The 13,613-nt window shown below is 40.0% G+C and overlaps 2 protein-coding genes across 2 annotated transcripts in view; both read right to left on the reverse strand.

Moving 5' to 3' along the window:
* Positions 1–13,613, reverse strand: part of LOC139149487 (cytidine and dCMP deaminase domain-containing protein 1-like) — a 696,744-nt gene that overhangs the window by 239,924 nt on the left and 443,207 nt on the right. The window lies entirely within an intron of this gene.
* LOC139149463 (protein SPEC3-like) lies at positions 1,494–5,571 on the reverse strand. The gene is made up of 3 exons (XM_070721237.1): positions 5,251–5,571; positions 3,365–3,544; positions 1,494–2,959 (listed from the first exon to the last, which is right to left on the reverse strand). Exons 1-3 carry the CDS (start codon positions 5,429–5,431, stop codon positions 2,766–2,768), a joined length of 555 nt encoding a protein of 184 aa, XP_070577338.1. The 5' UTR covers positions 5,432–5,571; the 3' UTR covers positions 1,494–2,765.

The raw sequence follows: 13,613 nt of genomic DNA on the forward strand, positions 1-13,613 counted from the left end.
TTTTGGTAACCACAGTGTCACCATTGTTTACATAACTATCACGTGACGGGCAATTTGCATAACTGTCAAAAATTGGTTTTACTTGTCTCAATACTTCAAAATATCTGACTCTTGCTGGAATGCAAGCTGTTACAACGTGTCTCAGATTTTCTATATCTTGCTTAATTTTTTTGAGCACAACTTAAAAGAAATCAACTAGAGTTCAATTCACCGCTCTGGAAGTTTTTTCTGGCATAAAAATTGTGTAAGTAGGTTTTAAAAAATTCTGAGATACGCTTTTGAAGATCCTTAGAACAGCTTGCACTCACACACATTTCAGCGACATATCTCAAAGCATTGAAGCAAAACATTAGGGAAAACTTTTCAAAGGTCATGCAAATTACCTGTCACGTGATGTTTATGTAAAACAACAGTGACACTAAGGTGACAAAATGCTCCTTATATCGAGGCCCCCAGAAAATATACAATTTACGGGGGTTCTGAGCTTATTAATCACTAGAGAATTGTTAGCTTAAGAAGATCAATTCTTGTCTTGGAACCTTAAAACTTTTGAAGTTGCTCAAACAAACCCCAAGGAAACTTTCAATTATACGTTACCAAATCAAGAACGATAATCAGGGGTGGCCGTGCAGTTTTAATGCATGAGAAATACATTAATATCTACCGATATTCGAAATTAAAAACGGCCGCAAAATAATTTTCGATTTCCACAATACTGAGACTTTGAAAACTTTTGAACTCCAAGGGCTTCAAAATGAACCCTCACTAGCGATAGACCAGAAAGGTGTGTAAAGATTTGAGTCTATAATATCCTTTCTCTGAGGTGCATTCTACTTAAAGGGAAACAGTCGACTGAACTGCGCCTGTGCGAGTTTCTTGTTTACAAAACAATGGAATTCGTGCACGATATCTAGATTCAGATCATCATCATAGCTGCAACTTTTAAATTATACGATGTAGATTATGACAGACATGTTTTAACTTTCATCGATCGCCATCGTACCTTTGATACAGTGTCGCCATTGGTCGTTCGGCTCCCATACGACCTTTGAGCGCAGTTCCGACGAATGTAACTCTTTAAAATGCCGTGTTTTCCTTTTCTAGTATTATATCATACACCCACATTGATTTTAAACGGTGAGATGAATTAACCCGGCCGTGCCTCTTGATCGTTTCTGAGGTCACATTAGTTTCGAAGGCGGGGGAATGAGTTCTACTTTTACCTCTGATTTTCGTTTGAACAATTTCAAAAAATGTCCTCTGTAATTTCTTCACATTCATGGAAGTAGGAGTCGTGGCCAACAGGATTTGATAACTTGAATAAATTATTTCGGAGATACACACAAAGGAAATAGATTTCTTAATTTTGGTCGCTTTTATTTGAAAACTAAACATTTACTTCAACCAATGTGCAAATTTAACAAGTCAATGTTAAAGTGTGGGGCTAAATTGCTACTGTACACACATAAAAGAAATAATTACCAGAACAAGCATTATTTACAAAGTAATCATAAAATAATTCTCGCATTTTATTTCACGACGAGGTTTGGCAAGTAATATGTACAAGCGTTAATGGACACAGCCATAGAGGTAACTTCAAAGTATGGTGACATAAAATTACAGTGACAGTAAACTACAAAATCAACTCAATCCAGTTGTAAAATGAAGATTTTGAAACTTCTCGGTCGACAGAATAGTCTTTCTGTGCAAAATGTACTTTTGATACAGCGCGGTGGATTGAACCACTTTGTGTAGATGATTGAGAGAGGTAGGTTTTCTAGTATTGCAGTGGTGACAGCAGATTATCTGCTGCAACATTGAATTGATACTCTCAAGTAACGTTAGTGAAAAACCTCTCGAAATATCCGTCCCTTAAACCTTCCTTTTATTATAAAAAATATTACAAACAAAATATGCACATGTTTTGGAAAAAAGTTATCTCAAATTGACACAACGAATCAACGTTTGTAATAGATAGTGAAATGATATAATCCTCTCTTCTCGCAAAAGTTTCCTTTTTTACTCCTCGGAAAATTGTGCTATTTTTCACATCACATGGGTAATTGAATCTTACAATTTGCATAGGCAATGTAAGGTGCTTTACATTTCATATCGTTATTACACAAAGGAATACAAATTTCATTTTTTTTTTCGAGTGCCCCTCCCCTCGGAAAATAGTCTTGACCGCCCCACTATTATATGAATGGCATTTTCGTAAGTGTGATAAAAATACGTCTTGAAACTGGGACCGTTAACACGTCGGGGTCTGCTCTCTTTGGACTTACAGCCTCGTTTTCGATTCTGTCAATTGTTCGAACCTTTCTCTTTCTCTTTGCCATTCACATCTTGCCCCGTGTCAGACAACTGGCCAGCTTTTATGTACAGTGGATGAAATCGTTAAATACTGACTTGTCTTGGAAGTCACAAATCACCATTAACAAAGAAAAAAAATCTGTATGATCACGTACTATACGAATATTATATACAGTGCACAGCAAACGAGTGCTTATCTCAGCTATCGCACCTGCATAAGTAATGCTGTGAACATGGTAAATGTACAAAGATGTATCCTTTTTAGGTAAAATTGGGTGGAAAATGGAAGTCTAAACCCCCTTTCATCGCCCATTTCCCTGAATTTGAGTCCAACCTAGCCACTAGAAACACTAAGAAGGCAGACTAACACGTATATAGGCGATGAATAGGATAAGCTGCGACCATCTTCGCACGGTTTTCCTCTTGGTTATAGGTTTTATCATGTTTCTGGTTTAGTAAGTTGCTCCAGGGACGGTGGCTGCCGGGGCTGGGGCTGGGGCTGGGGCTGGGGCCGGGGCTGGGGCCGGTGCTGCTGCTGGAGCCTGGCTTGACATCATGTTGGATGTGTTGATGACCATTGGAGCAGCTGGGGCGGGGGCGGCTGTTGTGACGACCGTTGTGGAGTTTCCACCGCTGTGGTACTCGGCTGTTGATCAAAGCAAACAAATATATGTCTCAGAAATATATTCAAGATCGCTAATTTTGATTTTTTTCCTCGATAGATTGACTCACTTAAATATAACTACTCACAAGCTGGCGGCACAGTTATATTCATGAATCCACGCCGGAAATTTCAACTATATTGCGCCCTTGGCGTATTGAGAATTTCACCTTATCGTTCACAAGTCCTCATCTCGTTTTGAAAATTTCGCATTCTGTTCGTTCCTGTTCTTACTGTTTATGCTTATCGATAAAGTGGGATTAAATTCGTCAACTTTCATCTATGTAAGACGCCATACTTGAACTGCCCACAGTCCCTCCACCAAACTGTGAACTGCCGTCAGTTCTCCAATGACGAGTTGCCAAAGAAATGCAAACACATCGGACTCACCAGACATTCCAATGATTGCGCATGCCCAGATCCAGCTCCAGATCCAACCAATGAGGATACCGGCAAGAAGAAATTGCAAACAGCCGATGAAAAAGTTCAGGCAGCAGCAGATGAATTTCGCAGCAATTTCATCACCTGGATTCCCACAACAGAACACGAAGAACCCGGCAAAGACTGTACCTGTAATGTTATCATATTGATAATACATCAGTTGTAATGCTTTACTAGTAAACCCGTACAGTGATCGTTAATGGTATTTACTGAACCACTGAAAGTGCGTTTGCCAAGAAATTGGTCATGTCAGTGTGTTATTGAAGCCATTTAAAACTACCTGATAACAATTATTATCAACAGCGCACCAGAGATCTTTTCAGAACGTCCAATCACTATCGATGTCCTGGGTACGAATACAGTTAGAGAATTCAGTGTTCCTTCATCTGGAAATGAACTATTTTATCACATTGCGTACACGGAAACCATGTCGATTGGTCTAAATAAACCACCGGGTCAACAGTTCTCTGACATAAATCCATTTTTATTCTGTTAAAGAGTTTCTTGGGGCTGGGGTTTCTGTGCTGGAACCTTGCACGGAGTGAAATATGGTGAAGCAGAGTACCCCGGGTTGCAAGGCGGACAACTTACACTTTACAGCATAAAAATGCCTGCTTTCCATTTCGCCACTGACTGTGGAGTTCACAACTAGTTTAAACGTACCTATCGGCCCTAAATGTTTGTTTCTCAGTTAAATATCCGCAAAAAATCGAGGATTCTCTCATTTTGATAAAACGTGACTGACAAAATTCCGTTAATCTTTTAAGATGCACAGAAATCTGAGCTTAAGAATCGGAGGTCGAGTCAATGGAAATAATCTATTTCGTCGGGCCGCCCAACGCTGATGTCGTTCATGGATATGTATGCACTTATCGCAACATTTCATTCATTTTGCCAAGGCATAAATTCAGTTTTATAATGAAGGTAAGCTCCATGGTAATACTGTGTTTTGCAATACCCCTGCGCAATTGATCCGCGAAGCCATGACAACTATTGTTCAGCCCATGCATTGTTTACCAAAACAAGAAGTTCGGCAACCTTTTCAGTATTTACGTACCCTTGTAAATCGATCGATGTGACACGGAATAATCTAGCATTGGAATTTAATGGCGTTGAATTTTTAGTCCAATGACACCTACTCGTTTCAGCCCTAAAGGAGAAGGAAATATAGCGGATCTCTCGGTTAGCAAAAGATGTATCGTACTATTTTGCGTTAACAATCAGAACTTGCATAGGTTCCTCTACACCATACACGTAAAATAACAATGCCAAGCCCACACGCTACTTTCTACTGGGATTTCACCTGTCAGGTACACGTAAAAGTAAGCCATCCCCGAAGATATTTTCGTTAATGGGTTTGCCAACAAAAGATGATGACCATCATGGCCAACGATTTCCTTTACGCAGGTTGTCATTGTGTCAAATGTATCAAAAGTTCAAAAGGGCTACGGCTTTGCTGGCTTTAAGAACTGCTTTGAAGCATTGGCCAGAATATGTTTGTCCACGTCATTGACCTCCATGGTAACATGACATGGCGCACCTGTCCATGGAAAAAAAGCGGACTGTGATCAATGTGGAAGATCTCAAACGTGTTCAGTAGCATCGAGTAGCGCCGAGATCGGAAAAAGTTCAGCCACCTGTGCTGTTTGCTAACTCCTGTAAATCAACAACATGTCTCAAGAGCCCCCTCAGTCAATACAGTCGGGAATGTGAAGGAAAGTACAACTTCCCTTATAGGGTTCAAATCAATTTCGGAAGCCCCCTTTTTTCACGAAATCGACAGACTGACCGCGAGGAACTCTCGATCGCATTGATGGAAATTGTGATGCACTTACCAAAGCCAGGGATGAAGATGTTGAAAATGCAACAGACTGCGGCTCCGGCAATGTGCAAGGCGGGAATGGCCTGGCGACAGCAATTATTGCCCTGGTTATTGGTAACGACCACGGTGGTTGTCGGTGGAGGAGCCGCCGGCATGATCACCGTCGTGTTATTAGCCATCATATTATTAGCCATGTTTGTTGGATTCTGATGTGGTCTTCACAGATAACAGTAATCACGTTAAAGGTCGCAGATGCTGTCGCCGGAGCTGTAACGAGCTCGATCCTCAGTTGTAGACTGTGACGGTCACCAATGTACCTCCTACGGTCTTGCTGGTTGCGTATATCCACGCTCGCTTTTCGCATGCAAAACGGACAACTCCGTTGCCCTGGAGACACCGTGTAAACAGTGAAAGTGTTTATAGCAACAATGTTAATTATACTAGCGAAACAGAATGGTATTGACGTAACACCAGTGAGTAAAAATCGATTGTGTCCAAGAGTAACAAATTGTCTTTTCCATCGTTCCCCTTCGACAAAATACTATCATGTTTGGAATTGTTTGTCTTCGTTGACAATCCCTCACAGGTTTCCCTCGATCATTCACTGCCAGATCACGCTTTACTCAAATCTCATAAATGAAATGTGGTACTGTACATTTCGAAATGCCTTACATGGACAAATATGTAGGGAAGGTGTCATCAGGTTCGGCGCGATAGAGGTTAAAGATCCCGAATAAAATAATAACGAGTAGGGTGTCGGTCGATTGCGCGCGTTTTTCTGTCAGTCTTTGTGCCTGCGAACCTGCTGAAGCATCCGAACGCTCCTGCCGATTACGTAATCGCGACCAGGATCCACTGAATGCCTTTTACCATACCACCAGCACAAAGTCGAAATAGAGGAGATTTGTGTCTTGAACAATGTGTGCACAGTAGCGGTTCAAGCTCTCAGTCTATTTAAAAATGCTTTACGATGTCAAAGATTCTGAACAGAAAACATACTTTAAGAGTCATTAAAGTAACTTTAAAATAACTTTCCGTCGGATACTTCAGAATCCATTCACAAACACCTTAGTTGCCCGGACAAATTCTTTCATTTTCGGAGTTCGACAGAAGAGATTTGTTGCTTATTTGATGAGAGAATTTTTTCATTTTGACAATTTTTTTTTTCACTTTTCTAAGCAAAGTATTAGAGACAAACGAGATAAATGTTTGTTTTAAAAAAAACCCCGAAAAATGACAATGGCAATGACAATGACACCAGAAAAGAACCGTAATGATAACATTCATTTCAACTGTCCCTGTCCGAAAACTTGGCAATTTGAAGTGCAACTAGAAGGTCAAGCAACTTCAGAGAACTGGGATGTTGTACAAGCTTATGATAACCACAGACCCCCGAGAAAGGTCTATGGGATAACATGCTTGAAATACACACGCCTGTTCTCTCCAAATCCAGGAACCTGTTCCTCGCCGAAGCTTGCTCAATACAAATATGTCGGAATACTCTAGCGATAGCGCTTGCGAAGACTGAATATTACCGGCGCTGCAAACGGTTGTGGAAACGTAAGGACGCGTGACTGGTTTTCTGGGGGGAACTGACAAACTGTACAACTACTTGATCTGTGTTATTCAGAAGCGTTGTAGAGAAAAGTGCTTTCTGCTTGTCGATTAAAACAAACCAACTATAATTTGCTCAGAAGCACAAAGACGACGAGATTAAGTACAAAATAAATTTGGAAAGAAATTGTAAGACTAGTCTTTTATGTATCGGTAAGATAATTCCTTCACGTGTCTTTGTCAGAAGTAGACCTAAAATTATTCATAGGACAAGATTAATGCTCTACCATCTAAAATTTGAGACATTTCATGAGTTACCTGGCCTTGAGACATCACTTGTACAAGGGCAGTAATATTTTGTGGGTAATATTTCCGTCTGAATAGACGAATATACAGTGAAGTGTTACTTCAATCACTTCACTGGCAACTAGTCGGTTAAATTTGGTGATTTTTTTCTGTTGATTCGTAATGCAAAGCGTACCGAGGCGAGCTGCGTCTCGGTTTTTAAAATTATATCGCCCTTTTAAGAACAACTAACAAATACACCATTATTGTTTCTGCTTTGCGTGCAAAAAGATGCCTCCTTCTTCACCTATAAAATGTAGATATACGTGAAGACCGTACGAGGATCTCAAACCCTTGGCGGACTGCTGCCTGGGGACGCAAGCTAATATCTGAACCAGACATGGGTACCTATGCACCTTTTATAGGTATCTGTCCTGTGTGTCTCTGCTACATAGAGGTATGGAATTGAACAAGTAATATTATGTTTTCTGCACGTCTATACTATTTCGTACAGAGTCTTTATGGTTTTTTAACGTCCCCTCCTATTATTTGTTCTGATCACGTCCAGACGGGATCTCTCGTCTCGTCTCGTCTCGTATCGGCAGCGATGTCAGAACTACACAGAACACAATAAAGGTATCTCCGGCGGGCGATGCCACAAGACGATACGCTTAGAAACAGATTATTTTGGTACTTTACCTACCCTCTTCTCCTCTTATTCGTCGAGCTTTCATATTTGGGAAATTACCTATAGTCATGCGGTCAGTTTGTCGATTTTTCCCTTCAAATTTACACCAAGGTCAAAACTGTTTAGATTTATAATTTTTTACAGGACAGCTATACTCTTCACAAGGACAGTTACCCTCGCTTTGTGGTCTCATGAGTATCAAACCGGAACGTAACCTCATCACAAAACCACAGGTAATTCACGAGAATTACATTTTTTTACAATCTCTCGTGATACGGGTGGTTTGAAAAGGTGTCAATTGTGTTGAGCTGTACAGTATGCGCATCTTTAAATGTCACAACCTACTTCGTTGCGTCTGTAGGACAGTAAGTATATACATAGATACATACATAGATACATAGATACATAATACATAGATACATAGATACATAATACATAGATACATAGATACTTAGATACATACATACATACATACATACAATATATATATATATATATATATATATATATATATATATATATATATATATACATATATATCTTACTTCAAAAAATCACCAACAGCAAAAGAATGCTTATTAGAATAAGTAATTTCCGGACAGCACAAGCCATTTGTTTTACTAAATCGTCTTCCGGACGAATGCGATGTGTATGGACAACTGCATATCGCCTCCCTTAGGTTCACCGATACTTAACCTCATTCATGATATCAATGTAAAAAATTCAACTGGTTGAAAATCGAAAGTTCCGAATTTGAAAATTCGGAACTTTCGATTTTCAACCACATTGTTTTCAATCTGAAAAACGTTCAGATAGCACGGCATGCGTGTTTAATAACACGAATTACAAACACGCGTGTAGATTTAACATACATTCAATTTCACATATATAGACTATAGACAGGTATGCAGTTTGACTCAAGTGGTAGCACACCAACTTGTTCGAAGCATGCAAGGTGATTTTCATCAATGGCTTTGATTGTTTCTTGTTTAATGTTCAGTTGAAAGTCAAATTGTGAACAGAAAAGTGACTATAAGATGACAAAATGGCGATAGCCTTATTCGAATTCCTCTTTGTAGTATAGCGGATGAGATTTTAAGGATTTAAACTCAAATGCACAAAATTGCCTCCCGGAACATGATTCGGGATAGCTCTTGGCGTCGGTCGGTGATTTGTAACTGATGGATTTCACAATTAGTCCCATCACAGCTAGGTATTGACCTATTTAGGGCGATCCCGTTGTCCTCAAGACGAGACACGCGTTATAAAACCAACAAGAAGTGTCACGAGAAAAAAGCCACCGAATTTCTTTCCACGGATAAAACCGGACACGCAACTCGGAAACGGCATTAACATTATGAAATGTTGGCAGCGTTGAACTGAAAGCAGTAAACATTGGCTATAAATAATGTGGTCTCAGGTGGTCGCAGTTTGGTTTGGGTACCGAGGACAGCCATTGCATATGCTTGCTGCAAAGTCAAGTCCAATTAAGGGACGTACCATTTTCTATCTGACCACAGACAAGACTGTCTAGAGAAACGTTTTCAACTGTCTGTGATCTGACAAAACCTTACTATAGTACAGCCGATTGATTTTCTCAATCCTCTTTGTCAACTCATGGATGTAGCCACAATGGTCAACATTTAGAAGATTCGTGCTGCGTTGTATGTTGCATAACACTACCCATGCGCGGAACTTGTTCAGTGGACGACGCTATCAACATTGGCCTTACAATTAGGCACCTCGTATTTAATTAAAAGTCAAGCTAACGACGTTCCGTATGTTGTTCTTGTTACCCTTACTATAACGTAACTCTGTATGTCTATAGACCAAATTGTTCCGCTCCTGGCTCAGTATTGACTTCAAACTGCGGCGCACTGATTTCTAGAAATGGCAATAGTATTACATTTGACCTTTAATGGCATGGTAAATCAATTTCTTTCACGCTATGGTTAGTCCTCTATGTCTGTTTGTTTTAATGAAATCAATTGCACTCTGAGAGACCCGTTACCGCTACAAACAGATAAAACTTGATGTGTGAATGGAGGTAGGTTGCCTCTATGATGCAAGTACGTTAGACAACTTGGTAACCTCAATGACGCAATGCTTTGTTCCAATGTTTTTGTATGGTTTATAACGATACATTTGCTCCTTTAGAAAAAAAAATAGTTGCGCGAGCAGGCACATTATTGACCATTGCCTTGCTGGAGTTCAGATTCTGAAAAATACCAGGACCTGATTGGATATCACATTACGTTTAACTTGTGTTCCTGGGTTTAGGGTCATAAAAGGGCGCACGCCCTTTTGCCTGTCGTTCTAGAATCTTTTAACCTCTATACGGCGACAACGCATTAAATTGCACCGCTTTGGCGATTTTTGCGAAATGTAAAGAGAAACTGGATTGGAATGACCTCACCAGCAGCAGAAGTGAAATAATACAAACAAAAATATATTGATTGGAGCATTAAAGTTTTAATCACACTTCCCTGTGCCAATCCGAAATATCAAGGATAAAATTGCGAAATTAAATTTCAACCTCCCAGGCAACCACCCAGTTTACATTGGCTCACTGGACGGTGTTAAACAAGAAAATGAGCTCCGTTCCTGCTACTGTGAGCTTATTGTCAACATGGGTTTTCACGAGTCGAGCAGACTGTTCAGTTGCTCACGGAAATACAAAAAACCCACCAAAATAATACTAAGCTTCTCCTACTCTAATTTGAAGTTTCCAATTCTACAATATCAGTTCATGGAACTTGGCAAGACATCATTCCATCGCTTTGGCTCACTTCACCCACAGCCTAGTAACAACGGATGTTTAGGTCAATTGTCTATCGTAGCCAAAACAGTAATCCAACGTCGGAGGTCACCCTTTCTCCGAGTGCAGTGTCACCAAACCGAACATGTGTACCACACAACATGCACAAGGTGAAAAGGGTTGATCAAGAGTTTTTCTAAAAGCCGTGTCCCTACCAGTCGACAGCAGTTGACCGTCAATGATTCACAAAGAATATACAGCGGGAATCTCAAACGCACTGAAAATACTGGTGTACTATATTTCAGATTTGAAGATATCATAAGAAAATCATCAACCGACTTCTTCGGTGGAGCTGTTTCGTTGCTGAACCTGGTCAGTACCGGTAACTAAATTAAAGCGATCCGGCATTGTTTGTGCTCATAACCAAGATGGCAATACTTCAATTTAGCCAGTGTTCTAGCTATGTTGCAAGTCCGTTTTCAGCAATGTATAGACATTGCCTTGTTGTTTTAAATCCCCGACAGCAACTGTAATATGCAAAGACTTGCAACATATACTGTATATGTAGTTTCGACATGATATAACTGGACGAATCGGTTCTTGCGCTGCCAGTGCCAAGATTTGTCAATTCTACCGAATAGACTAATTTAATTTTTGGATATCGTTATGTCTGATGAGGTGATGATATTTCATAAATTGCAGTTGTATAGCATGCATGCCATGGTGCCCTGAATACTGCTTAGTGTCTCCATGACAGTGCCATCAATTGTACACCACACTGAGATGAGGAACTGTGGATCACTCACCATCCTAAACAAGCGTCATCGATAGCAACATAATACAGATGAGCTTTAAACAGTCATCAGTATTTCAAAATTAGGCGTGTTTTCTAAACTCGTAATCTCATCCTAAAATCAGGCTGATCACACAGTTTGGCAGTGATTATTGAGGTTGAGGAAATAACGGAACTATATCGTCTATAGAGGAACTTAATATGAATAGAACATGTATTTTTCATCTTCGCCCAATCATTCCATCGGCAAATAAAGATAAATAGTACTATATCATAGATATATGATAATGATAGCTATGCCATAGAGATTCGCCAATTTTTTTGTTATACGCATTAAAGACGAAGAGAATGTATATATTGAGCGCCGGCTTCTTCCTCTATAATTACAGACACACATGTATACCAAAATAAGCATTCTTTGATGGATGACCACAGTTTGGGAGACCGCTCTGAACGTTTGACCTATGGGCGTAGAAAATGATTTTACGGTCGGATACGTCAAACGTGACTGAGAAAGTATGTTACGCTTTAATGAGAAAAGTCCAGTGATGTTTATTCTTGGAAACAATTCAAGATACACACGTCAATGTTGCGAAGAATGGGCGACAACGTTATAAATGCGATGCAGGACGGTACTTCATGCAAGACGTGTTTTGCAATTGAGATTAACTTTAACTTTAAGGGAAAACATGGGTAAATCCGTTGGAAGCTAATGTTTGTCCAGTGCCTTCAAGTTCGAGTTGTGTATTGTAAGCAGACTATGACGTCTGGACAAATTGTTCTTCTAATCCAAAAGCCCTACCTCAAAACATATCCAATATCCAATATATCTCCCATCCCTAAACCGCACCACACCACAGACTAATTAGTATAGGCTCGTTTCCTAGAATTCCCCGCTGGCTCACGTTATCTGTCTCGAGCAGGTTCCCTTGGCAACGGTTTCCTACAGCGACTTTCATATTGGCTTGAAGACAATCAGACCGGCCAAATACCTGCAGCCAGTTTGCTATTATTAGTGGTTTCACTATTCAGACTCAATTTCCACTTTAGTGAGCATGAATAACAGATGGCTTAAGTATTATGTGGGTAGCCTGTCTAACACAGTTACGTAACCGTGTCGTTTTCTTAGGTTAACAGCGTACACCTGTGATAGACGTCGTGCATTGATTTTAGTCAAGTTAATAATCCGAACATGAACAGTTAAAAGGAAACGGGGCTTCATTCAGCTAGTGGCCCATCAAATACTAACAAATAATGTTGAAATCATGTTTGCTTAGTACAAGTGTCCTCACATTGCACAATATATTGTCAGTGTCCGCAATAGTAATTACGGTGCCACTTTATCGTCCCAACCAGAGGCCATGTTGGGTACCACTGGAGAATTTAGAGTACTTCTGATCGAGACTTAGCTCGACGCACAATTTCCCGAGGAAAAACAACGGCAACGTCTATTCAAAGTCATTAACAAAAAATTCGCAGATCACACAGATCGGTGAGTTAGTTCAAGAAACGGCTCGCAAAAGAACATAAAATCCAATTAGGTAGATCACGACTACTGATCAGTACAGGAATCGATGAATTGTGGTTAATCTCGTTTTATGGTTGAATAAACCCACCCGGGCTTCCCTCTTCCCAAGCCTTGCGCAAAAGTTGCATATATTTGGTTCGTCTCACTGAAGCTACAAAACATCTTCATACTGATCTCCATCTGCCATACCGGTCCGTCAATACCAACAGAGAGTTCAGATGATTGCAAAATCTAAGATGTCCAACACCTATTGTAAGATCTATTCTCGTGCGTGCTCGGCTCGAAAGAAGAAGACGGCGATTTTATTTCTGTAGTAGAGTCGAAGTTTTGCCGCCGCGTTCAGGTGTTCTCAAGGTCGAATGCGTATAGGGGACATATACACAGACTCTTAAATTTTTTACAATTTACATTTCTGGTCAACCGCTTGAGTGTTTCTCAATTTGGAACTCTTGAAGTAAACACATTTTTGTATAAATCGAAAATAAAATTTTTACCCAAAGAGTTACCACAGGGATGGCGGCCATTTTGAATTTCATATATTGATAATTTAAGGTTCTATATGCTTCTATAGTTCCAAACTTGTATGGTTTTTCCCCGATTTTATTCTTGATTTTGAAAGAGAGTTGCTGAATGTTTCCTCGTGGCAGGTTTGAGCAGAAGTTTAATCCTTTCAATTTCGAGGTGCATACTACCTTAATGAGCAAGCAACACACAAAGACCAGCCTCAGAGAACTGTGGGAAAACGCAACATGATAAACTGTAAAAACGTC

Source organism: Ptychodera flava, chromosome 14, assembly GCF_041260155.1.
Source record: "Ptychodera flava strain L36383 chromosome 14, AS_Pfla_20210202, whole genome shotgun sequence".
NCBI classification, from domain to species: domain Eukaryota; kingdom Metazoa; phylum Hemichordata; class Enteropneusta; family Ptychoderidae; genus Ptychodera; species Ptychodera flava.